We start from the raw sequence: 23461 nt of genomic DNA, 5'->3' as shown, positions 1-23461 counted from the left end.
ATGCATACTAATCCTCACACAGACACACACGCACGGAGGAAATAAATATGTTCCGTACCAAAATGCCCCCAGCCTGACACTTCAAGTGGGGCCCCTCCAAAAGGGAGGTCTTATAAGTGCTCAATTTCTTCAGAAATGGGGAGCAAGAATAGGGGAGGGGAAGGGCCAGACTCTGCTATCTCCATTTGCTGGTTTGAGGCAATCATGGGGTTTTCCCTGGAAAAGAGGGTGGGGGAACCACCTGTTTTTCTATAACCCCAGGCTGCCCTTGTCCAGCTGGAGCCCAGGACAGGGGCTTCCCCCAACTCTGCCCCAAATGGCACCTCCTGATAGTCCCTGGGCTCTTAGAGGCAGGGAGAAGCAGAGTGCAATGCTCAAAGCTAATACTGATTTGGTTGGCAGCAGCAAGAGGACTGACTGGGGGGGTGTCTTACCATCCCAGGGTGATGCTCACAGTAACTGGTGTTTCCCCGGCCAAGGGGAGGCAAGAGGCCAGCCCAGCAAGCGGGAGAACTGCCTTGTGGCAGTCCGGGGGAGAAGCCCTTGGTACTCAGAAAAGACGGCCACAACAGCTGGTCCCGGAAATCCCCAGTCTCCGGCCTCCGCAACCAGCGTCCAAGTACTGAGCGCTGGAGAGAGGAGTGATGCTCAGCCGGGGGCTGGCTGGTCGCTAGGCAACGCCGGCAGCCAGAGCCCGGCCCCGAGCAGCAGGTGCGCTCCCCGCGGTCGTCGGGGCGCCCGACCGCCCGCTCAGAGGCACACGTTGATCTGCTTGGAGAGCTCTCGCTCCAGGTCCAGGATGAGTGCGTCAAAGTCTTTGAGGTTCAGGTGCGCGTTGAAAGGCGCCTCAAAGTCGTCCTCGAAGTCGGCGGGGCCCGCCCGCTCGCCGGCCTCCTCGTCCTCGTCGTCGCTGTCGCTCCCCGTCACGTGGTCGTAGTCCGGCCCGGACAGGAAGTCCCGCCCACAGGGCAGGAAGTCCCGCCCGCAAACGCTCCAGTCGCCGGCGTAGCGGTTGCTCGGAGGGCTCTCGGGGCCGCCTCGGCCGCGGGGCCGAGTCACTACTTCGGGGCCCGCCAAGGGCAAGTTCAGCGGCGGCTGGCGTTTGGGCCGCAGGTACGGGGCGAGGTCCGGAGCGTCTGGGGTCCTGCGGGGATCTACGGGAGGAGAGGGAGCATTCGTGATGGCGTCACGCACAGCGGCGGCAACCAGGCCTCTGATTGGCTGCTTAGGCAGCCAGGTCCCTGATTGGTCTGCCGAAAGGCAAGGCCTTCGACCGGATCAGGGTTTCACTGGCTGAGCTAGAACCGGTTGCCTAGGCAACCGGCCGTCTAATTGGCAGGTAAGAGGGAGGGCCTCTGACCGCGTCAAGCGTGGACTGGTGGAATCTGAAATAGTTGCTGAGGCAACCAGGTACCGGTTTACTCAGGCGAGGGGGCGTGGCCGTCCTGAAGTCCGAGACTCTAATTGGCCGCCTGAGAAAGCGTCGCCGCGGCGGCCTGGCCCGGATTGGCCGCGCGGGCCGGGGGCGGGCTCACCTGGCCAGGCCTGCAGCAGGTAGTGCAGCACCTCGATGTGGCGCTTGAAGTCCACCGCGTTGGTGAGGCCCGGGCCGGAGCTGCGGATGCGGGGCCTGGCGGGTGCCTGGCGAGCCGGCAGCAGCACGGGACCGAAGCACACGGCCAGGTTCTGCGGGGTCATGCGGTTGTGGGCGTGGAAGGAGGAGACAAGGCGCAGGTGGTCCAGGAGAAGCGTCAGCGTGGCCTGAGAGGAGAGGGTTGGGCGGGCATGAGGGGAGCAAAACCGGTCCCCTCTCGCATCTGAGGGAGACTAAGGCGGCTCCGAATGGGGGAACTGAGGTTCAAGGTCTCATAGCTGGGAGATGACTGAGCAAAGACTTAACCATTAGGTATTGGTATTAGGATCCCATTTTGCTGGAAGGGAGACTGAGGCCAAAGGTAACTTAGCTTTGGAATGGCAGAGTGTGGACTTGAACCCACTCTTTTGTGTGTTAGGCAGATTCTGTGTGTTTAGGCTCATTTTACAGATGAGGGTATTGAGGCACAGAGAGGGTCCGGGTTTGTCCAGGACCCCACAGCCAGGAACCTCCTTTGTAGTAGGTTGACAGAACTGTGTTCAGAATCTGTGTTTTTGATACATCCTGTCTGTGCAATCTTGGGTAGCTCACTCAACTGCTCTGGGCCTTGGTTTCCATATCTGTGAAGTGGGGATACTAACAGAACCTACTTTTTTAGGGTTGTGATGATGCAACAAGCTCACAGCTATCACCAGACCAGGCATGGGTGAAGTGCTCTACTGATGTCAGCCCATTCCCTGTCCCACCCGCTCCTGCCGGGCCCAACTCACCCTTTCCACATCTGGCAGGCAGCTGAGGAGCCCACGGGTGCCCTCAGTGCTGGGGGGAGCCCTGCTTGGAGGCCCCTGGGCCATGGCCTCCAGCACCACCTGATAGAGGGGCTGGGTGATGAGTGGGGTGGGCAGCTCCCGAAGATAATCCTTGAGGATGCCTGCAGACACAGGGCCCACTCTGGTCAGGGCACCCCTGGCTTTCGAGGCTGGAGGGGTCAGCTGGGGCTGGGATGGGGGAAGAGGAGGAGGACAGGTGCCGGAAAGTGAAAAGACAGAAGGGGTGAGGTCCCAGAGGGACCACAGGGACTGCTTTGAAGTGAGGGTTAGGTGGGGAGCAGGCAGGGGAGAGAAGGGGCATGCTGACCAGTGATAACATTGATATCGGGGTACAGGTCCTCAGAGAGGCAGACAGCTGCACTGTCCCGCTCAAAGGCATCCCGCAATTCTTTCTTCATGGCTGCCGAGCCGCACAGACGGTACAGCCCCACTACCTGGGGGTGGGAGCACAGACGGGATATCTTCTTGGCAGGGCCACACACTGATCAGGGCCCAGGGGGGTGGGAGCTGGAGGTCTGGGCCAGGGTGGCAGGGGGCTGATAGGTTGGGGGCTGGCTGTAGCCTCACTGGCTGCCTTCTGGCTCCTCTGACACCCCTTCACCCCATCCCAGCTGGCCCCCAGACCTCAGACCCACTCCCCAGGACACCCAGTGTACAGAGGCCAGACCTTCCTTCCCACCCCACTTGGGATATTCCTAGGTCCTATCTCAGTCCAGACAAAGGCAGGAGGCTCCCCCCAGATCATAGCACCCAGCCCAGAACCCATGGGTCATCCATCCATTTAGTAACACAGGATCCCAGCCCTTCTGAAGCTCGGAGTCTGATGGGGGAAAGACAGGACTCCAATAACTCACAAACCTAAAACTGTGGCTGGGATAAGAGGGAAGAAGCTGGGAGAGCTTAAAGCAGCACCTGACCTACTCATTGGGGTAGTCAGGGAAGGCTTCCTGGAGGAGGTGACAAGTGAGCTGAGGAGGAGTCAGAGTTTCCTGAGTCCAAAGAGGTAGGTGCCTGAACAAGTGATCCACAAGGGGCTCACCCGCAGTCCTCGGCGTTCAATCTGCCCAACACATTTCTGGATGATGAGGGGCACTTGGCCTGGGGGCTGCTCCCGCTCCACCAGCAGCGGCAGGGGCAGCCCGAAGACACGAGGCTCAGCTGTGCCCGGTGCTTCCTGCTGCTCTGACAGGGTCAGCTTGGCATACAGCAGCCCCTGGGGCTCCAGGCGCACAGCCAGCTGCTGGGCTTGGCATCCTGACGACACAAGGGGACCTGAGTGGGATCTGTCCCCTAAGCTCCTGGGTCCTGGGCCCCTACTCCAAGCCACACCACCACCCTGGCTTAGTCCCCTGGGGCGCTCTGGGGACAAGGGCAGCCATGAGCTGAGTCCCATGCCCTACGGTTTCTCCCCTGTAGTTGCGCGCGCATCCTACCTCGGAAGACCGTGGGCAGCAGCACAGTGCCCTGGGCGCAGGGCCGGTGCCGCCGTACGCCGGGGTCCCACGCCAGCACCAGGGCCCGCAGCAGCCGGGCAGCCTCGAGTTCTAGGTGGAAGGTGTGGTCCAGCCGCAGGAAGTCCGGCCCCGCGCGCAGGGGCCCTGTTCGGGCCCGGGCCACCCCATCCACCTGCAGCAGGCAGCAGAGGTCTCTCGGAGTGGCCCCGGGCGCCGGCCGCAGCCCCCCCAGCCCGTACAGGTGCAGGCTGAGGCGGCCCCAGAGCGCGGCCGGGGGCGCCCGGGCCGAGGGGCCCACCTCATAGGGACGGAAGGCAGTGGGCGACGGGGGCCCCACTGGGCGCTCCGGTGAGTCGCCATCACTGAGGTAACCAGCCCGTGGGCCCCGCAGGCCCCCGGCCACCGCCGCGCGCCCGGGGGTCCCCACGCTGCTGTCCAGGTGGTAGCGGCTGATGACGGAGCCCGCGGGGGCGGCCCTCTCGCGCTCCCGGCCGGCCCGGCTGCCCCGCAGGCTCAGGCGGCGCCGCAGCTCCGGCAGCTTCTTCATCTTCATGGAGAGGCGCCGGGCCGGGCCCGGGGACTTCGTGCGCGAGGCTTTGGTGGGGGGGCTGGCGGGGGCTGCGCCTGTGGGAACGGCAGACCTCAGGGTCCAGAAGCCTGCAACTGGGACGGGGGTGATGCCGCGGTCATCTGGTGGGCCGGGGCCTTGAGGCTTGAGCTCACCTTGGGAGGCCAGGCCCTCTGGCTCAGCCGAGCCTGGCTGTGGCCCCAGGGGCTCCGGTGCCGGGGCTCTAGGATCTTCCTCAGGGATAGGGTTGTACCAGATCTCTCCGGCGGGCTCCCCGCTGCCAGGTGCCCCGGGGCCCAAAGCAGCGTCCTCTGGTGGCTTGGCCCCGCCCAGCACCCATCGGCGGCTGCTGGGCTCCAGGCTCTGCAGGTAGGCTCCCCGCGCGGGGCTGCGAGGTGCCTCAGGGCTGGGGGGCCCCTCTGCTCCCACCTGGGGCCCTTCAGCAGCCTGGGGCTCTGACTCTGGAGGGCTGGGCTCCGGGTGCTGGGCTGGGCGGCCTGGTAGAGCACACAGGTAATGAGACCCAGACCCTACCCTCTGGCTGCCCCCGGAGCAGCCCCAGCCAGAGCTCTTCCCCAGCAGGGGCAGGGGCTGGGTGCTCTCAGCGCGGCCCTCACACCACTCGCTTATTTGGAAAGGGCGGCCTCAGGCCAGCAGTCTCATCGGTGGCTAGCTTAGAGCCCGCCCGATGTCAGTCCCTGGCTCCGGAATGGGACTGACCCTCTACCATCCAGCCTCAGGGGTGCGGTGGGCCCTGCGTTCCTCTCTCTGCTTCCCCAGCCCCCTCACGCACCCCGGCGTGGAGCCCTGCCCCTGTGCCTTCTCACTGGGTGGCTTTGGGCAACTCGCTTCCCATCTCTGAGCTGAGTGTCCTCTCATGAAATGCAGGCTTTGATGGCCCCCTCCAGGGGAGCTTCAGGGAGCTGGGTGTGGGGGCCGCTTCCTCATCCCTGGCATCAGGGTAAAGCACACGGCCCACAGTGGACGCTGGCTTGCTTGCTTGGAAGACAGGAGCAGGCATGACAGCGAGCGCCCGGTTCTCCCTTCCCTGCAGCATGTCACCCCCACCCCCTAAGCCTGTCTTCCAAACTCTGCCCCCATCCTGGAGTGGGCCCTGTCTCTCAGCCCAGGCCAGATCCTCCTGGTCAGCGCCTGGTGGCCACCCCTTTGCTCCATCCTCCCCTCTCTGACATCCGGGGCTGTTTCCTTTGTTTTTGTGCGTGGGCACCCCTGTCCCTTCTCTCTGCTCTGGGAACCTTGGGAATATTTGGGAAGGGCTGGGGGAGAGGTCAGATCCGTGGAGCCGTCTGGCCTCCCTCCTTTAACTCCTTCCTTCTGGAGACTTCCTGTCCCATGCAGCTCCCATTTTTTAGGTCTTGTCTTGTTTGCCTGTTGACTCCCTCCTCTGGTCACCTCCGATTTCCACCCCCCAGTCTCTGTCTCAGCAGGTCTCTGTTAGTAGTATAGACCAAAGAGCTGTATAAGTCACTTCACTGGCTCTGGGCAAATTACTCAACTGCTCTGTGCCTCAGTTTCCCCATCTGTATAAAAGGGACACTTTCCTGGGGCTGCCTAAGGTGGAAGCAGCTACCCAGTCACTGGTTAATAGGGAGGAAGGGAATGGGGGTATCTACCATGATTGACATACCGCCTCTCTCCTTCCTCTGAAGGAGTAGCCCCTCATCTCCCATCCTGGGTCTCCAGGGCTCAGGGAGTCCTCTGCCTGGCTTGACCGGGCTCCAGTTTCCCGGCCTTCCAGCTCCTCCTCCCCTCTCTCCAGGCGCTCCGTCTAGGCCCCATTTCCTGTCAGGGGCGAGGCCCCCTCCCGGGCCTCCCAAGGAGCCCGCAGTGCTGGCATCCCAGGCCAGGCGCACATAACGGTCCGCGCCCCCTCTGCCCCCAGCCCCTTCCTTCCAGGACCCCTGCCCGCCCCCGGCCCCCCCGCCCCGGCCCACAGGGGGCTCCGCAGGACTACCCCTATACCCCACGCCCTCCCTTCTTGGGGCCCCGGGACACCCTCCCAGGCCGGGAGGGGTTCGGTGCCCCCCCGCCTCCGCCACCTCCCCGGCTCACCGCGCTCCTGCTCCTTCGCGTCCGACTTTTTCCGGGGAAGTTTCTCCCGGCCCCGCAGGCGGGAGAAGGTCTTCCTGAGCAGCGGCTCGGCCATGCTGGGGCCCGGGCCGGGCGAGTGCGCGCCCCGGGCTCCGGCCGCGCCGCCCCCGCCCTCCCCGCCCCGCCCGGGCCTCCGCGCCAGCCCCCCGCCCCGCGCCAGCAGGAAGCGCATTCCGGGAATACTTGGCCCAAACTTTTTTTTTTTCCCCTTCCCGCGGCCTGAGCGAGTGATGCCGGGAGATGTAGTCGCCCGGGCCGGGAGGGGAGGGGAGGGGATGGGGGCTCCAGCTCTGAACATCGTGGCGCTCGCCGGGCCCTGGCTTCCCTCTTATCCACCCTCCCTTGGTGATCTGCATACAGCAAGTTCTCTTGGGTTTAACTCCAAAACGCATCCTGCACCTACGCTCTCTCTTTCCCGCGTCCTCTCCGGCCTGGTGCAGGCACGGGCATCACTCTGTTCCATGAGCCCCCGACCCCTTCCCCCTTAGGGATGGTGGTTTAAGAAACCATTCCAAACCTTAGTGGTGTAAAACAACCATTTTATGGTGCTCACAGACGCTCTGAGTCAGGAATTTGGGCAGGGCAGAGCTGACATTGTCTCTACTCAGTTGGAAAGACTGAGGTTTAGGGGTGACTCAACAAATGGGGGGCTGGAATCATCTGGAGGCGTGTCCACTTGCAGGTCTTGTGGTTGATGCCAGCTGTGGGCTGGGCTTCGCAGGGGCTGTGGACAAGAGCCCCTGCACGGCCTCTGGGTGCAGCTTGGGCTTCCTCCCAGCAGGGCAGAAGTCAGGGTGCTGGGCTCCTTACACAGCCTCCCAGGGCTCCTTAGTGAACAAGGCAGAAGTGTGTTGCCTTCCCTGACCCAGCCTCGGGTGTCATGCCCTGTCACTTCTGGTGCTAGCTTCAAGGGGAGGGACACAGACCCCACCTCTCTCAGCGGGTGGTGTGTCAAGGTGACCTTGTGCAAGAGGATGTGGAATGGGAGATACTATTGCTGCCGTCTTGGAAAACGTAACCCACCTCACTCCTGCATTCCATTCTTTATGCAGGGCCTGGAGTAGACTAAAGCTGAAATCAGATCATTGCATGCCCCTGCTGAGCAGTCTTCCCATGACTGCTCACCCCACCTAGAATAAAATCCGAACTCCCATGAATAACATCCAGGCCTAACAAGACTTCTGACCTCATCTCCTTTGTTGTCCCCATTGCTCACGGTGGTCTCCTCTCTGGTCCTCCTTCACATCAAACTGTTACTGCTCTAGGCCCTTGGTACATGCAGTTCCTTCTGTTTGGGAAGCCCTGGTTCTTTGGAAGCTGCCTCTTTCTCATCCTTTCATTCCAACAGCGCCTCCCTGGGAGGCCTCCTTGAGCACACCGATGTCTGGTCATTGTTACATCACCGTGTTTGATTTCTTTGAACACTTGCCACAGCTTGAACTTAACAGCTCCAGTAGATTGTTCTAGTTTATCTGCTTCCTTGTCTAGACTGGGGCTCACCAGATGCCTGTCTGTCTTGTTCACTGCTGAATGGCCAGGTGCCAGGTGATGAGGCCTGGACAGGAGCAGCTGGCCAAGAGGCCTGGACAGAGGAGGTTGTGTGTGTTTGCTGTTAAAGCGTCTTCATGTAGATCTCTGTGTTTATCCTACTTTGAGTTCATTGAACTTCTTGGATGTAGATTCGTTTCTTTCATCAACTCTGGGAAGTTTTTTGGCGATTATTTCTTCAACTATTCTTTCTGACCCTTTTTTCTTCTTTCCTTCTGGGACTCCCATTACGTGTATGTTGGTATGCTTGACAGTGTCCACAAATCTCTTAGATTCTGTTCATTTTGCTTGGAAGTGTGTGTTTGGGAGGAGTCGGGCTGAAGAAGGGTGGGGTGCACCCCATTTAGATCCCCGCTGGATGTTTCTGAGGCAGCTTCTGGCAGTAGACAGAGAGGTCAGGGGCCAAGAAAACACCTCTTCACAAGTCCAAGGCAGGGAGTGCAGGACTAGGGTCCTACTGGGGTTCTCTAGAACCTCAGAGGAGCCGGAGGCTGACATAGGTGTGAGAGCGCTCCTTGGCCTCACCCATGTCACACCAAATGATTAAAAAACACTCACATGACACATCAGTATTTATTATTTTCTTGGCAAACCCTTTTGACAGGGTTTCTGTATTTTTCTTGTTGCATTTATTTGGCTACATATAGCTCATTTAATTCATAGTTTGCTATGATTCTTTCTCAGTAATCAGAAATTCTTGATAAGTGAGAACAAGTAATCTACAAACTGTATGTAATGAAATGGTTATGAATGGTAAATTTCACACTTGGTGAAGTTTGCACAATTATTCATCTGGATTTTGGTAGTTGCTCTTCAGATTTTGGAGCCTGTGTGTATGTGTATTTTCTTTCCCCAAATGTTGTCACTGGCTGCAGGCCTGATGTGCTGTGCTTATGGTGCCTGATAGATAAATCAGCCCCCAGCATATATGCGGATGTGTTGGAAGAAGAAATGCAGGTGGAGGGGGCTGGTTAGGTTTGAGCAGAGGTGCAGAGCCAACAGTGGGGGTTGGTGGATAAATAACCCAGCTCCCTCGCCCCTTGTGTGGAGTGACTGAGGGGTGTGCTCTGCACTGACCCCCTGAGATCCCCGTGGGATTGAGCTCCAGCTGCCCACAGTGGAAACTTGCACGTCAACACGCTCTTACCAACTTCCTTCCTTTCCCTGTCTCACTTCTCCACCACCTTTGCAGCGTTTCCTGGGTCACTCCCAAATAAAACACTTGCACATGAATCCTTATCTCAGGGTTGGCTTCTGGAGGACTCCAAGCATAGACAGTCTCTCTATGCCTCAGTTTCCTCATTAATCCAAAGCAATCCCCCTGCTGTCAAGGCTGTAGGAGTGGGCTGTAATAGGGGAGGGACATGTGTCTGTGGGCTAGGTCCATTGTTTGCCACCTCCTTAGGGTCCTTAATTCCTGGGAAATGGAATATGGAAAAGGTTATGGGGAGCAGGCCCCCAGCTTCCTTTACTCCCTATTGTCATTCCCAGTTGTCCCTGCACCTGAGGCTCACCTGCATCTGGCATCTTCCAGGGTCCACTGGGGCAGCGTTGAGGAGCTGGAGGGAGTGAAGGCAGTCAAGTACTTGTGAGGCAGCTTCCTGAGACAGGATGTGGTGTCAGCTGGGAGGCAGTAAGCAGAGCAGCATATGTTGGCCAGAGCCTCCCACTGGCCCTTGGAAAAGCCCAGCCAGGCAGCTGTGGGGCTGAAGCTGAGGTGCAGCAGGGCCCCTGTCATCCTTGCAGTGCCCTCCTTTTATCAGCTGCAGGCCGGCTGGGCTCTCCTGCTGACCAGGCCCCAGGATACCTTCAGCCACTGGCCATCTGGGCGTGCCAAGCCCTGCCCTGGTGCCCAGCTTACAGGGCCTAAGGGGGCCGGCCTGGCCACCGAAGCCTCATAGATGCTGGTTGTCCCAGAGGAAGGGGAAGCAGCCTAGAGAGAGGTGGCTGGTCAGGTGGGGACAAGTGGCCTGGGGTGGGTAGGGCCAGGCAGAGACCCTAGGTCATTCCTTAGCTCCTCCTTCCTGCCTCCCAGGTCTCTGAGTTCTTCTGCACATTCCAAAGAAAGGTCTGGCCCTTGACCGGCTTCTGGGAGGTAGCCTCGAAGCCCTTGGAGTAGCCTACCTGATCAGAACCTCTGTATGCCTGGGGGCATGCCGGACAGTTTATGATGACAGTGTGATTTATGGGGAGGGCCTTGGGCCACACTCTGTCAGCCTGACCTCGGGAGGGGCTGGAGACTGAGTGACTAAGGTCAGCCACATGTGTGGTCAACCATGTCTATGTTGCTAATCTGGGCTGAATTATATCCCCCCAAATTTGCGTGTTGAAGTCCTAATCCGCTGCCTCCCAGGTACCTCAGAATGTGACTGTATTTGGAAATAGGGTCTTTAAACAGGTGATTAAATCAAAACGAAGTCATTAGGGTGGGCTCTAATCCAGTGTGACGGATGTCCTTATAAGATGGGGAAGTTTGGACACAGACCTGTGTGCCCATAGAGGGAAGACGATGTGAAGACACAGGGAGAAGACGGCATCTGCAAGCCAAGGAGAGAGGCCTCAGAGGGAGCCAAGCATGCTGACACCTTGATCTCCAGATCTCCTCCAGAACTGGGGGAAAATAAATTTCTGTTGTTTAAGCCACTCAGTCTGTGGTGTTTTGTCATGGCGGCCCTGGGAAACTAATACAGTGTCTGACCTCCGATGAAAACCCTGGACACCAAGACTCGGTGAGCTGCTCTGGTTGGCAGCACACCATGTGTGTTGTCACACATCGTTGCTGGAGAATTAAGTGGTGTCCACATGACTTCACGGGAGGGACACCGGAAGCTTGCACCTGGTCTCTTCTGGACCATGTACCCTGTGCCTTTTGCCTCTGCTGGTTTCCGTCTGTGTCCTTTCCCTTTAATAAACCATGAGCATGGCAACTTTGCTGAGTTCTGTGAGTCCTTCTAGTCAATCACTGAACCAGAGGGCGGTCTCAGGGACCTCCCACCACTCAGGTTCACAGAGACGGAAGCGACTCCCCAGATCCGTGGCAAATGTACATTTGAGAGTAGGAGCTCCCCATCCAGGACGTCGGCCTCAAGCCTTCCCGAGTCCTTTGCACGCCTTGCTGGAAGCGGCTTGCCAGCCTCTCCCAGCAGCTCTCCACCTGCGGCCCCCACAGCCCCGCCTGGGGCAGGGCTTGAGCTGTTCCCAGCTGCAGCATGACCTTGGGCAAGCCACCCCCTGGGAGGACATCCAGCGTCATGGTGGAAGGAGCAGTCAGGTTTTGGGGTCACACTAGGCTGGATTGGAGTCCCCCCTCTGCCCTGCTCCAGCATGGGGCCTTGGGACAGTCACTTTCCCTCTCTGAGCCTGTGTCTGGGTCTCTAAAATTGCTTTGATTCATCCAGTAAAATCCTGTACAGAAAGAAGTGTTGCTGTGCTTTAGACTAGCTAGGGGCACTCTGCTCCTTCAGATCTGGATGAGGTGACTCAAACCCCTTCCAATGCCCTCGCCCGATTTTGGAGAATTCTTGCATGGTTATTTTTTCGTGGTCTCCTGCTATTGCTCACTTAAGGAGTGCCACTGAGCTCACAATTCCTGGTCTATGGGGTGGGGCTCCAGCTTCTGTCCTCAGTTTCCCTAAGGCTCCTGCGTGTGGGGTAGCTTTGCTGAAGGCTGAGGGAGTGGCGGGGGGCGGGGGGTGGACATCGTGTACCGCAGCCACTTAACCTTGACTGTTAGACGGTTTGGTTTCAACCGAGCCAGCTCAGTTACCTCATCTGGCATCCTAGAGTCTTGCCATCACACTGCTTCCTATTCATTCATTCATTCATACATTCATTCATTCATTCATTCATCCTGTCAACAAATACATTTGGAGTGGCTGATGAATTAAGCATGTGGGTATGGAGTTGGGCAAGATAAACAAGAGAATGCAGTCTCAGCTCACAGTCAAGCGGCGAAATGGACATTCATCAAAGAATCACACAAACGGGTATAAAATCCCTGGTAGGATGAGGGGAATGAGGAGGAAGAGAGTGTACTAGGGGCCCTGATGTGGCTGGCATAGGGAGAGAGTGGGGGGGGGGCGCCTCTCTGAGCAAGTGGGGTTTGTGTTGAAATCTCACAGCTGAAGAGACATGAGCTCTGGCAAGAGGTGGGGAGGAAGGAGTGAGTGGCACGTGCAATGATCCTGTGGCACCATCCCCGTCCGTTTCTGCCTTTTCTGATGCTGGGATTCAGCCCGCCTCGCTTCTCATTTTTCAGTCCATTTTGGCCTCCCTGCCTTTGTCACTCCTGTTCATCTACACCAGGGGTGGCAAACTATGGACATGGGCCAACTGCGGTCCTCGAGCCACAAATGTTTTTAAATTTTTAAAACAGTTGGAAACAAATCAAAAGACTACATTTCATGAACCATATTTCATGCAACTTTTGATAACTGTGTTTGATAATTAAAAATTTCAAACCTAGTGTCCAAGAGGGCAGCCTCTGTGGTACCATAGGATTAATGTGTCCAGTAATAGGTAGTTTGAGAAGGCCCACACTGGATGGCAGATTTTAGACAGGATTTTCTGGGTCCCAAATTAATTAGGGTTTTTCAGCAATCCTGGAGACTGGCCTTTGATGCGGAAGACGGAGCCTTCCTTCTGATGTCCTGTCTGTGGGTGACGGTGGAGGTATTTGGGGACCCCGGTGGCCAGGTAGCCAAATTAGAAGAGGCGAGCCCTGGGGGGGTTTCTAGGGGGAGGAAAGGACTGAACACATACCAGTCACTAACACTCAAACAGCCAGACCCGTTTTTGCAATACAGTTTACTTTCTTAAAAAAGAGAGCTGCAAGTTATATTTTATCCCGACAGTTTGGGGAAGAGGAGCACACAGAAGGTGGGTATTAGTTGGGAATCTTTCTGAATCGTTTTCATGACATCAACACATCTTTTAGTGCTACAGTAAAAAAAGAAAGGCCATATTTCATGACATGTAAAATGACACGAAACTCAAGTTTCAGTGTCCATAAGAGAGGGCCACGGGTGCTCAGCCGCGCCGTTCTTGATGTCCCGTCTGTGGTGGCTTCCACGCTGTGACAGCAGGGTCGAGTCACGTGGCAGGCGCTGCGTGACCCATAAGGCCGGTAATATTTACTCTCTGGCCCTTTACAGAAAGTTTTCTGCCCTAACGCAGTTCAGGCTCGCCCGTGGCTTCGCCCGCGCGCAGGCCCTCCTCCCGCCCCCGCTTGGACCTCATCGCGGTCCCTGCACCCTGGGGACCGGCCGCGGCCGCGGCAGGCTCCCTCCTGCGGGCCGGGGACGCGGGGCCGTCTTTTCCGAGCAGCCCCGCCTCGCCCCCCGCGGAGCCTCCGCATACGCCGCTCCCTCCCGGGGCGGGCGGTTCACGGCCGGCAAAGTGCCTCCAAAGAAAGCCGCTTTAGAACCGCCTTGGGGGGCGGCGCCGCCGGCCGGTCGCCGCTCCTCGGGCCCCGCCCAGCCCGCCCAGGACCGCGCCGCGCAGGCCCGAGGCGTCCCCGACCCGGCGGGCCTGCGTCTCTGCGCTGCAGGCCCGTTCGGTCCCAAATCTCGACACCCCGCCCCCTGCCCCCCATGGATCCCAGGGATCCTCAAACTTGAAGGCTCACGTACACCCGCTGGGCTGTTGAAACTACACCTCGGTGGTCTGGAATGGCGTCTGCGTCTTCATTGCTGGCGGACCCCCCGTGATGGTGGGACTTCTGATTCAGGAGCCACTTTGAGTATCACGCTGTACTTTTTCCATAGTAAACAGGCAGCAAACTCCTTCTGTAAAGGGCCGGATAGCAAATATTTTAGACTCTGTCAAGACTACTCGACTCTGCTGTGCAGCTTGAAAGCAGCCGGAGATGATACACAAACCAGCGGGCAGGGCTGTGTTCCGGTCAAACGCTGTTTCCGGGCGCTGAAGTTAGCATTTTCTGTAATTTTAATCTGTCACACAATCGTCTTATTTTGCTTTTTTCTGACCATTTAAAAACGTAAACACTGTTCTTAGTTTGCGGGCTGTACCAAAGCAGGCCTCAGGCTGGATTTGGCCCACGGGCCACAGTTTGCAAACCCCACTCTAGACACCGAGTCCTACAAAGTATCATATGCCCTTCAGACCTGGGTCTCTGCTTGAACCTCGGTGGCCACCATCAGCAGCTTCCCTTTTCAGGCTTCAGTTTCCTCATCTGTAAAATAAGGAATTCTACTACCCACCTCGTGAGGGTTGTTTAAAATTTAATGAGTAACGCATGGAAAGGGCTGAGCCCTGTGTGGACGCAGTAAATGTCAGCTGTTGGCGTCATTCGGTGTCACCCTAAGACCTAGAAGATTAAGCCATGCGGTTCAGACCCTTCATCTTCTTCTCCAGCTGGAGCACAGACTCCCTTAACCAGAACACACAGCAGGTCTTGGACTTGAGAGCATGCCTCAGGGCATGGCCCTCACAGCGTATCAGCTCGTCCTAAACTGACTATATGAGTTTGCTGGGGCCGCCGTAACAGCACACAACAGAAATGTACTCTCTGCAGACTGGAGGCCAGAGTCCAAGGTCAGGGTGCTGGCAGGGTGGCTCCTTCTGGGCGCTCTGGGGGAGGACCTGCTCCATGCCGATTCCCAAGCTTCTGGCGGTTGCTGGCAGTCTCTGGCATTCCTTGGCTTGTAGAAGCATCACTTCCATCTCCACCTTCATCTTCATGTGGCCTTCTCCCTGTGTGTGTGACTGTATCCAAATTCTCCCTTTTTATAAGGACACCAGTGATACTGGATTAGGACCCACCCTAATGACCTCATTTCAACTTGATTGCCTTTGTAAAGACCCTATTTTCAGAGAAGGTCACATTCTCTGGTATTGGGGGATAAACTTTGACGTATTGTTTTTGGAGGACACAGTTCAACCGCTAACACTAACTCTCCATCCGTTCCAGGCCGCCCGACCTGCTTGTTGCCGAGGGCACCTGTAGAATCATGTTCGGCTTGGGTCCAGGTGAGTGACATCAAAGGAAACGCATGGGCTCCGGAGCTAGTCCAGGGCCTGTGTCCTCAAAATGTGGTCTGTGGACTCCCCACATTAGCCACCTGGAGAGCTTGTAAAAGCAGATTCAGGGGTCCAGTGCCAGCCCATTGATTCACAGTCCCCATGAGCCCAGTGCCCACAACTCCTGTGATCCAGTGCGGGGGCAGGGGGTGGGGGTGGGGTGCTGATGACAACAATCCTCTCCTGAAGTCTTGGCCACAAGGTCCCCAGTGAGACCAAGGCTGGTGGGTGAAGCAAACAGCAAGTGAGCTAATCTTAGCAGATGCTTCCAAACTCCTTCCCCAAGTCACTTAGGAAGCACAGTGACGTAGCTGGCTAATACGCATTGTCTTTATCAATATTAAAATAAGAGTAGCCAACCTTTTATTTGACTAGTATTATCCACATAGCAATCCTATAAACCTAATCCCCAGAGGGGCTAATTTAAGGCCACTTCCGAGTCTTCCCTGGTACTCTGATCTTCACTGGAAAAATAAATTGTGGAGAAAATGTGCACCTCCCGCTTTGGGTTCCTGTAGCACTTCATTCATCTGTTTGTGACACATTTACCACATTGCACTGTAGTGATTTATTTATACGCCTCTATCCCACTAGACTCTGAATGCCTCGAGGGCAGGGATGGCATGCATCTCTGTGGCCTGGCACCCAGCAGTGGTCCTGCGACACTGTAGGTGCTCCACACTATTTGCCCTAGGACCGAGGAGGGGCTGCTTTGCTGACAAGCTTCCTCAAGGCCACTTTCATGTCCTTGTTCCTTAGGCTGTAGATAAAGGGGTTCAGCGTGGGGATGACCACCCCACACATCAGGGCGGCTGCCTTGTTCTTCTGGGAGGAGGCGGCAGATGTGGGCTGCAAGTACACAGCGAAGATGGTGCCATAGAACAGTGACACCACAGTGAGGTGCGAGCCACAAGTGGAGAATGCTTTCCACTTGCCCTGAGCAGAAGGGATCTTGAAGACCGCTCGGAAAATGCAGGTGTAAGAGAAGAGGATGCACGAGAGCGGGCTGATGCCCATGATGATGCCAAAAGCAAAGATCACCAGCTCGTTGGTGTGTGTGTCTGAGCAGGAGAGCTTCAGCAGGGGCATGAGGTCACAGAAGAAGTGAGGGATTTCAGAGCCGCCACAGAAGGTGAGTTGAGCCATGAGGCAGGTGTGCACAAGCGACTGGAAGTTGGTGATCAGCCACGGCCCTCCCACAAGCAGCACACAGACACGAGGGCTCATGATGACCGAGTAGCGCAGAGGTTGGACTATGGCTATGAATCGGTCAATGGCCATCACGGCCAGGAGAAAGCTGTCCATGGTCCCAAACAGGTGGAAGGCATACATCTGAGTGAGGCAGCCTGCAAAGGGGATGGCTCGACTCTGGGTCCAGAGGTTCACCAGCATCTTGGGGACGGTGGTAGAAGAGAAGAAGATGTCGACTAGGGACAAGTTGGAGAGGAAGAAGTACATGGGTGTGTGGAGATGGGAGTCTGTGATGATGGCCAGGATGATGAGCAGGTTTCCAAAGACCGTGACCAGATACATGGACAGGAACAGCCCAAAGAGGAGAGTCTGATGCTCTGGCTTTTCTGTGAGTCCCAGGAGGAAGAATTCTGAGCCTACTGTTTGGTTTTCTGGTTCCATGGACAGCCTGTGTCTACTACAAAAGAAAGAAGGGGAGAGGGAAGCAACATCGAGCTGGGAGTTGGAGACGGAGTTCTGGTCCCAGCTCGCCACTGAGGTCGGTAGGGGTCTGTGTAAATCCACGGGATCCTTACAGCAAATCTCTTTGTGTCACACTCTCTTCAGTAGATTTCTCTTTCTCTAAATGAAACCATCCTTGCCTGAGATACTCTGTGTGTCAAAGGCCTAACTTGGTTGTTTAGACGTAAGTTGAATATTATTAATAAACATCATTATTTCTCTTCAGTGGCGATGCAAAGCTTCATAGAAACAAAATTGAGTGGAATCAAACCTAAGCCGAAACCTGGCATGATAAAACGAAACCTGACCATCCTCCTTTCTCCCTTTCCCATTATCTTTCTCTCTCTTCTCTCCTCCCTCCCTTTCATCCCTGCATCAACAAGATATAATTTTAGCGTCAATTTTGTGTTAAAGACTAGGGATGTGAAGACGAATAGCACTCCTTCTCTGCTTCCAGTGAACCCCAAATTTACTTGGGGGCACTTTATGACCTGCTACCACATGACCACTACAGTAGACACTCTCTTTTGTCATGATGAGGACCAGTGTTGGAAAAGCTTGCAAAGGGTGGGAACGTAAATGTGCACAAACTTGCCTTCCACGTCTTAACTTAAGTATGTAAATTTATTCAGTGGGCTTTGATGGGGAGCAAGGTCTCTTCTCTGAGCATGTGATGCATTGGTGGCGGATCTGTATCAACGTTCTTGCCTCAGCCTATCTTGGCTTCTATCTATGCTCCAGTTTGTTTCATTACGGTGGAACAAGAAACTAGGGATCCTTGCAAAACAATCTGTTGCAGAATCCTTTCAGAGTTTTACAAATTTACACCCAAATTGTGTTTAGTTATCTTGCTCACATCTAATTTGATGGCAATTTCTTTTTTAGTGATTCCTTTTTATTAAGCCTTTCCAAAACATTCAGTTTGGATTTCACAAAACCACATTTCCTCTTCCCTCTCTCTCCCCTTCTTCCTTCCTGCTTTCATTCTGTCCATCCTTCCTTCCTTCCCTCCTTCTTTCTCCTGTGGTTCTTTCATTTACCTAGCATTCAGTTGAGTGATACAATTGCAGCAGCAACTCTGTCAGGCTTGGGATGACTTCAAACAACTCAACTCAACTGATGAGAGCAGAAATGCTTCGGCGAGCAGGTGAGTAGCCGTCTGGCCATGAGCACTCAGCATGCCAGGACAGCAATCAGTATATCTTCAGGGGAGATAGAAGCCATGGATGAACCCAGAAAGCTGCTTAAGTGGAATTTTTAAAGAGAGTGTTCACGGTAATAAAAGGAAAACACGTTGAGCTTTAAAGCTAATGGTATTTTGGAGGTATTTTTTGCCGTCAGCAGTAGCTTTGTGGGACAAAAAAATTTGTGTTTTCTTATGTTCTAGACAGACTGTCACTGCCAATTGAAACAGTTTTGCACCCTCAGTAAAATATACCTTGTTATATCACTTGAAACAGCTGTTAAAAAAGTTTATTCAAAATAAAACTTCCAGACGCATCCTGGACTGTTCAAAGATAAGCTGTTTTCATAAAAGCGACAAAAGTGTGCTCGAATGCCTCCTTGATGGAAAGATAGGTGTGCACTGTGCTTATTCCTGTGGTCACTATGATCCAAGAAAAGCGAGTTTATGAAATAAAATTCTTATGTGAACAAATAGTAAAATTGCAACTAAAGTGGTGAATACGTGAGAGCAAGATTTAAAGAAACGCAAACTCTTAGGCACGTTCCAATAATATTCTCATTCATCCATTTTAAATTGCTAATGAGTATGACCCTGGTTTTGTTTCCCCATCTATTTAGCAAGGAAGTTGGAGTTCATCTGAGGGCGTTTTAATATGTAGAGTTACAGGCAAGTTTTGAACTCCTCTCTGCTTTGGCGTCAGCAGTTTGGGACCTAGGAGCAGCTTCGTGTCAAAAGCAGACCTTTATCCCATCCGTACAAGACCACCGAAGCCTGGCTGCATTTGCCTTTCTAAGTCTCCATTTCCCAGTGGGCGTATTTATCCTTTATTTCACTTAATGAACATTAATGAAGAATGTGTTGGGTGTCGGGCACTATCTGTTCCTCTTATAAGACATGGATGAAATAGAAAAAAAACCCCAGCATGGCATGACTCACCAAGTCCTTGTAAAACCTCAATATTGTCTCTTTCCAGCAAAGAGAGAATTTTTCTTTGCTTAACTCATTTCTTCCCTGGTTAGGTCCCTGTGTCTTATAATCAATAGCCAGTAACAACACATCAGGGGAGTTTAGTGACAATATCTGTAAAGTGTTGAGCCTTCTTAGGAATCACAAGTTCTTTACGTGTAGGTCTCACAACTCTGAGAAGGAGTTGGTGTCGGCCACAACTTATGATGAGAAGATGGGAGGTGCTGAGAGAGATGCTAGCTTGCAAGTGCTTGATCTCTCGTTTGAACTGAGATTTATTTTCACCCTCTCATGCCCCATTGCCTCTCTGAACGTGGCCACTCACACTTCATTATGGGTGGAGGTGTTTCAAGGCTAAACTCTGTGCTGTCAACACATGCTGGGGAAAACTATTCAATTGTAGGTGTTTTAAATTTTTGTCTTCCTGTCTCCCAAGGAACATTAGTCTCCAGAAAGAGTTAAGGTTTTCGGAGTGGGATCAAGATGTAAATGGGAAAACATAGCACATAGATGGGTCTGTGTAAGAAAGGCTATGGATGACTCCAAGGTGTTGCAAGAACAAGGGAGAGATGCAAATACCTGCCAAGAGGAGTAGGACCCTTGGAGGTGGAAGAGGTGTCAAAAGGGAGCTTTTAGGAAGGTTAGAAGCACAATCTCCTCTGGTAACCTCAAGAGATCTCCAGCAAAGCCTTATATTACTTTTCAAGGTTTTTTAGAGTTGAGTTTGAGGTTTTTGCAAGGTGACGCTCAGCTTTCTCTTGGCTGCATATGCTACTGTGGGACCCCTCCCAGCAACGTCTTTGCAATAGTCCTCGGTTGTTGACATGAAGTCCTTGGTTGCACCAGAGCAGTGGTTCTCAACCCTTGAGTGTGCCTCAGCATACCATAGGGAGAGGGCTGGATAAAATACAGGTAGCTGGGCCCACTCCTTGGAGTGTCCGGGGTGGAGCTCAAGAATTAGCACTTCTAGGAGATTCCCTGGGGATGCGGCTGCTGCTGGCCTGAGACCACACCTGGGGAACCACTGCATTGGAGAAAGCTGTTTTTTAGCATCTCACCCATTTGTGCAGGTGTCCCCCAACCACAGACCATAGATGCTTTTCCTCCACATGATCAGCCACGGAGGGTCTGCCCTCTGTACCTTTTGTCCATTCAGAGGGTATAGAGTTAGTCTCAGTCACTTCTCTCTCTTCTTTCTCTCTCTCTCCAGGAAGGAAGGAAAGAGATTTCTCTTCTCCGATCCCATCCAGCTCACTCTTCTTCTCCACCCCTCATTGACTTACCAGGATGGTTTCACCAAGAGGGTGGTCTTGGCAAACCTTCTTCTCCACTGATTGCCGTGGGATCCTGAGATCAGCACTAAGCCCCCAGGAAGGGTGTGGGGAGTCCAGTCAGCTATGATGGCTGGGACAAGTCTGGTATCTATGGGGGGAAATCATGTGTTTCCCCTGCCCAGCCTGGGGCAGATGAGCGGGGGGCCAGGGACACAATAGGATATTTACAGTTTGGGGGCTCTTGGGGACTCCATTCCCATGGCTCCTTGTTAAGGGGTAGATGCTAATTATTTTGTTTCTACTCTTGCCACTTGTGGCCTATTCTCTCGGGTCTGTGCACTTTGGGATGATGGAGTGTGTGAGGAGATGAAGAAGTCACTAGGCATTCACTCTCACAAGGACACCCCCCTCATGGCAGTTCCCAGGCAGGGTGGTCTGGAGGTCCAAGTCCTTCACAGGGCACTCAGATGCCTGAATCAAAGATGTCCTTTCACTTATTCCATCATGATGGAAACTCCATGAGGGGAGGGAATTTATACTGTTGGGTTCACCAAGGAAAGTTCCTGGGAAGAAATAGTCAATAAATGTACATCAAATGGATGAATTTGTCAAACACTTACCGGTCACCTGCCATAGGTCAGGAGCTGTGCTTGGCACTGGGGTTTCAAAACACATGCTTGCTGAAGACGCCTCCCAACAGCCAGAGGAAGGGCTCAGTCTTCATTAACCTGTTTTAGTCCCTACCAAGCCCTCTCTGGATGAGGATTAGGGAATCTCTCTTCTACTCTTGCTCATCAACAATTTTGGTGGGCTTTGTTCTTTTCTGTTGGGGCGCCCACACCATGACCCCCATTTATGTTTCCCCAGGGAGCTGCTCTATCTCCCAGGACCCTTCTAATTTTACCTTCTCCCCCACTGGCTTTTTTATGATTTAAAAAAATTTATCTTTTTAAATGTGAAATATTAATTCGGTTAAGAAAGTAGTCATGGAATGAAATAATGAAGTGCCGTCCCCAAATCCAGGTCCCCATCCCTCCAATTCTTAACAAGCACCCTCAGTGGATAAGCTGTTAATGGTTTCTTGTATAACCTTCCAGAGTCTCTTTACACATACACACACACGTATATTCTCCTTCCATTTTGTACATAAAAATAACATACCATAATTCTGTTCTGCACCTCGTATTTATCACTCCATTTATTTTTGTGATCTTTTCATATTCTTATTTTTTTTACAGCCCCTTATTTTCCATTGCACAGATGGTGCTGTAATCTGTATAACTAATTTTCTATTGATGGTGCCATAATTTATGTAACCAGTTTTCTATTGATGGATGTTTCCAGTCTTTGCTAAAATGAATACTTGATATACATCATCATTTCATAGTTTACCTTTGTCACTTCCAAAATGTTATATTAATGGAATCACACAGCATGTAGCCTTTAGACAAAGCCTGGCTTTTTACCCTCAGCATAACATTCTTAAGATCCATCCGAGTTGTGTGTATCTAGTTCATTCCTTTTTATGGCTGAGCAGTGTCCATGGTATGGATGAACCATAGTGTGTTTATCCAGTCATTCATTGAAGGTTGTTTCCAGTTCTGGCTACTAAACATAAAGTTGCTATGAACATTCCTGTGCAGGTTTTTATGTGGACATACATTTTCATATCTTTAGGAGTATGAGTGCTGGGTTGTATGTTAAGTGTATGTTTAACTATAAAAACTATATATATATATATATGAATATATGTAAATCTTATATATTTATAGGAAACTGTATATATAAAACTATAGATATTTAATCTATCTATTTATCTGTCTCTCTATCTATCCAGCACCTAAAGTCGCTTTATCATTCCTCCACTTTCTTACTCCATCTTTTCTCCCCAAAGATAACTACTTTCCTGATTTCTAACACCATAGATTAGTTGTGCCTTTTCTTGAGCTTTATTTAAACTCAGTCATATAGTATGTACACTTTTTTCCTGTTCTATTTTACTTAACATTATATTTGTGAGATTCATCCCAGTTGTATATGGAAGTAGTCCATCTCTTCTCACTGCTGTAGTATGAGTTAATTAAGATATTTTGAGTTGTGTTCCTTTTACTTGGAAAGAAGGATCCCTAAAACTGATATCCAGTATTTGAATGAGCATCACAAATAAAATACTCCAAAAGCCTGAGGACCTACATCATAGGTATTCCATAAGCGTTATGTGAGAGGTTGGCTCAGAGTCACTCAGCTGAAGATGGTGGAGTCTGAACTTGAGCCCAGTCCGTTGGAACTGTTTCCGTGGCACTGTGCACCATCTTCTGTATATGTCTGCTGGTCTTCGGGAACGTTGGGAGGCAGGAGTGTGACGGTTAAACTCAGACAAGCCTTAGCACTCCACTTGGCAGCTGTGAGATCCTTGGGAAGTGATTGAAATACCACTGAGGCTTCCTTTCCTTACTGATATAAGAGGATGGTACTACCTATCACTCACCTTGCAGGCAGGTTGTGAGGCTTAAATGGCACAATATATGTAAAGTGCATAGGGCAGCTATTGTATACAGTCAACACTTAATAAAAGTTCCTGTGATTATTTCACTGTAGCTCCTTTGAATGAGGATTTCTGGAGCTCAGCAGGTTTGCATGTATTTCCAGCAGCCAAGATATTCCCCTAGAGCTAAACTGACAGTATTGAACTCTCAAAGTCATATCCTTTAGTCAGATCTAGGCAAGAAGGAGTAAAGTCTAAGTAGGGGGGAAAGGGAAGAGAAAGGCTATTCTGACCAGGCTGACTGACTGTGGCCAGTTATATAGTCAGTGAGGAATTGATTCATTTGAGGCAAAAGTAGAAAGTTTCAGACTGTGCCTCTCCTTAATTTTGGTTGTTGCTGTTGATCAACATGTGCCCATGGGAAGAAGTGTCATGGTTGTAAGGAGAAGTGCTGAACAATGCTGTTCTCTGGCTCTCCTGCAGGCAACAGGCCCAACTTGCTGGGCAAAGCTGACCAATCACCATGTGCCTCTGACTTTGTTCTTTTGTACCTCTGGGCTTCTAGGAGCTGATGCCTATGGCGGCCAGGGAGGCGAATATGCTGGACCATTTCAGCACCATGGACACAGATCGTTAAGGCTTTGTTGCTGTAATTGGGAATCTCTAGGATTTTCCACTGACAGCAGTGGGCTGGATGGGGAGAGCTCTGGC

The 23461-nt window shown here is 53.2% G+C and overlaps 3 protein-coding genes across 7 annotated transcripts in view; 1 reads left to right on the top strand and 2 right to left on the bottom strand.

Moving 5' to 3' along the window:
* Positions 1–750: 750 nt before the first annotated feature.
* Positions 751–6727, bottom strand: SYDE1 (synapse defective Rho GTPase homolog 1). 3 transcript variants are annotated; one of them, XM_070519264.1, is made up of 9 exons: positions 6520–6727; positions 4602–4943; positions 4177–4502; positions 3858–4050; positions 3464–3678; positions 2732–2858; positions 2365–2525; positions 1536–1761; positions 751–1154 (listed from the first exon to the last, which is right to left on the bottom strand). In XM_070519264.1, exons 1-9 carry the CDS (start codon positions 6611–6613, stop codon positions 751–753), a joined length of 2088 nt encoding a protein of 695 aa, XP_070375365.1. In that variant the 5' UTR covers positions 6614–6727. The 3 variants fall into 3 exon arrangements, with proteins under 3 accessions (XP_070375365.1, XP_044635279.1, XP_044635280.1); XM_044779344.2 differs by having other exon boundaries at positions 3858–4502; XM_044779345.2 differs by lacking the exon at positions 6520–6727 and adding an exon at positions 6095–6270 and having other exon boundaries at positions 3858–4502.
* The window catches only part of LOC139046385 (uncharacterized), a 67399-nt gene continuing 44915 nt past the window's right edge, over positions 978–23461 (top strand). Inside the window, exons 1-2 of one of the 3 annotated variants that reach the window (XR_011506374.1) lie at positions 978–1113; positions 15038–15096. Coding sequence is in view for 1 of the 3 variants with exons in the window: in XM_070519265.1 (XP_070375366.1) it covers positions 13153–14033; positions 15038–15096 (940 nt within the window). In the remaining 2 variants the exon portion in view is untranslated. Of the gene's footprint in view, positions 1114–10605; positions 10745–13031; positions 14034–15037; positions 15097–23461 lie in introns of those variants that run through there. The other 2 variants (XR_011506375.1, XM_070519265.1) reach the window with 2 other exon arrangements.
* OR1I1 (olfactory receptor family 1 subfamily I member 1) lies at positions 15838–18346 on the bottom strand. Its single transcript, XM_014853577.3, has one exon. It carries the CDS (start codon positions 16777–16779, stop codon positions 15838–15840), a length of 942 nt encoding a protein of 313 aa, XP_014709063.1. The 5' UTR covers positions 16780–18346.

This window comes from Equus asinus, chromosome 10 (genome assembly GCF_041296235.1).
Source record: "Equus asinus isolate D_3611 breed Donkey chromosome 10, EquAss-T2T_v2, whole genome shotgun sequence".
NCBI lineage: Eukaryota > Metazoa > Chordata > Mammalia > Perissodactyla > Equidae > Equus > Equus asinus.
This window is presented reverse-complemented; position numbering and strand designations above follow the sequence as displayed.

Coding starts and splice junctions, on each gene's coding strand:
- SYDE1 (XM_044779344.2), bottom strand. CDS start 6,613: ATGGCCGAGCCGCTGCTCAGGAAGACCTTCTCCCGCCTGCGGGGCCGG. Junction 3,679..3,857: donor GCTGCCCACGGTCTTCCGAG/GTAGGATGCGCG, acceptor TTGTGTCGTCAG/GATGCCAAGCCCAGCAGCTG. Junction 1,762..2,364: donor GCCTGCCAGATGTGGAAAGG/GTGAGTTGGGCC, acceptor CTCTCCTCTCAG/GCCACGCTGACGCTTCTCCT.
- OR1I1 (XM_014853577.3), bottom strand. CDS start 16,779: ATGGAACCAGAAAACCAAACAGTAGGCTCAGAATTCTTCCTCCTGGGA.